This window comes from Cebus imitator, unplaced genomic scaffold, assembly GCF_001604975.1.
Source record: "Cebus imitator isolate Cc_AM_T3 unplaced genomic scaffold, Cebus_imitator-1.0 Scaffold112, whole genome shotgun sequence".
Classification (NCBI taxonomy): Eukaryota; Metazoa; Chordata; class Mammalia; order Primates; family Cebidae; genus Cebus; species Cebus imitator.
Genome location: NW_016107427.1, coordinates 3,630,062 through 3,632,056, shown reverse-complemented (window position 1 = coordinate 3,632,056; position 1,995 = coordinate 3,630,062). Strand labels below are relative to the sequence as shown.

The following is a 1,995-nucleotide window of genomic DNA, read 5'->3' as shown; positions in this document are numbered from 1 at the left end:
TTTTTTTAGATGGAGTGTTGCTCTTGTTGCCCAGGCTGGAGTACAGTGGTGTGATCTCAGCTCACTGCAGCCTCTGCCTCCCAGGTTCAGGCAGTTCTCCTGCCTCAGCCTCCCGAGTAGCTGGGCTTATAGGCACCTACCTCCATACCAGCCTAATTTTTTGTATTTTTAGTAGAGATGGGGTTTCACCATGTTGGCCAGGCTAGCCTTGAACTCCTGACCTCAAGTGATCCACCTGCCCTGGCCTCCCAAAGTGCTGGGACTAAAGGCATGAGCCACTGCACATGGCCCTTTGGTTGAAGTTTTTGTGTATGAAATGTTTCAATCACACGTAAAAGAAGAAGAGCATAACAGGCACTCCTGTCGCCGGCCCTGGGTTCAGTTCTTTACTGACAGCACAGGTTAATCAGGCAGAGACCCGATCCCAAGAAAGCCATCGATAGCATCAACTCATCCCAGTGATGGTTTACTCTCGTGGTACCAGTGATGGAAGCGTGTCCCCAGCCTGCCTGGCCGTTTCCTGCTCCATCCACTCCACCAGCTGTGGGATGGGGGAAGTTTGCAAACTCTCCATGCCCCAGTCTCCTCCTCTGTAAGATAAAGCCAATGACAGTGACCAGCTCAGGAGGTGCTTCCGAGGAATCAGTGACTTACTATAGCATGGACCAAGGTAATGGAAATGTGCTGATGTGTTGTGTGTTGCCTGTGGCAGAGGTTCTCGGGCTGAACTCATCCATCCATCCTCTTTAAATGGATGTCGTTTATTGTTCATAAGTTAAAGTTCAATAACATTGGTAGAAAATCTATAGATGGCATCAAGTCTGCAACAGACTCACCGCTGGGCTGCACAGCTGCTCCTGGTGATGTCGCTGCTGTTACTGTCACCCTTGAACTGTTAGATGTGGGGGCAGTCCTCCTTGGCCTGTGCACTGAGCAGCCACTGCGGCACTAGGACATTCCTGGGGACCAGGAGAAAGACTTCATTCTGTAAGACTGCAGTTAGGTTTTGGCTAGAAGCACTATTGCTGTTACCATTATTTTCAGACGATTATGTAATGCTCACATTTTGCCTAGATCATCCTCATTGCCTTTGTAAACTCGAAGGCTGTGGTAACCTTCCTTTTTATTTTCAGCATCCCTACCCAACAGAGGACGAGAAAAAACAGATTGCTGCTCAGACAAATTTGACACTACTCCAAGTCAACAACTGGTAAGGTGCCCTGCTTTCTGAAGTCGTGCCTGTCAGCACAGTAGAGCGCTCAGAAACCCTGACACTAACACATGGTGAAAGGTTGCTGAAAATACGAGATCTCTCTTTTTTCTTTTTCCCAGTTGAGATGGGGTCTTGCTGTGTTGCCCAAGCTGGTCTCAAACTCCTGGCCTCAAGTGATCCCCCCACCTCAGCTTCTCAAAGTGCTGGGATCATGGGTATGAGTCACTGTGCCTGACTAAAAACATGAGTTCTTTTAATGGGCAGTGGGAGCAGGAGACGGAGGAATAAACCAGATTTCAACTAAGTTTTCCTGTCAGTACGTCATGATGGACTGCACCCTGCCTACCTCTTTAGAACTGTTTCTCTAGGGTGCTACTGTCCCCAGGCCCACATCCATACAAACCGCGCTGTGTTAGTAGATGGGCCTCTGGATGGTGGGAGGCCAACAGTGACAGGCCCTGCCCAGGGTAGGACCCTCTGCCGCTCTGTCTTGTGGAGGCCCTGCTCCACGCACGGCAGTCTGGGAGCCACTCCCAGGACAGAAACACCCAGGAGGACATTTCATGAAGCAGCCCCTTCTAGTTCTGCTGTCAGACGTTGCTGGGGACACTTGCACTCTGGCAGATGTTTTTCCTTCAGTAAGAGCTTGTGCGTGTGCCCACGTGGCACTCAAGTTGGGGGTGGGCTTCCATTTTGGTTATTAGTCACTTGTCTCATGTTTATTTACTTGCTGGTCAGCTGTAGGAGACAATTTCATCTTTTTTTTTTTTTTTTTTTTTTTT

General features: G+C 49.3%; 1 protein-coding gene across 2 annotated transcripts in view; it reads left to right on the top strand.

Moving 5' to 3' along the window:
* The window catches only part of PKNOX1 (PBX/knotted 1 homeobox 1), a 74,548-nt gene that overhangs the window by 59,608 nt on the left and 12,945 nt on the right, over positions 1-1,995 (top strand). For both annotated transcript variants that reach the window (XM_017538565.2, XM_017538568.2), the window contains exon 9: positions 1,134-1,210. In XM_017538565.2, coding sequence (XP_017394054.1) covers positions 1,134-1,210 — 77 coding nt within the window. The remainder of the gene's footprint in view (positions 1-1,133; positions 1,211-1,995) is intronic.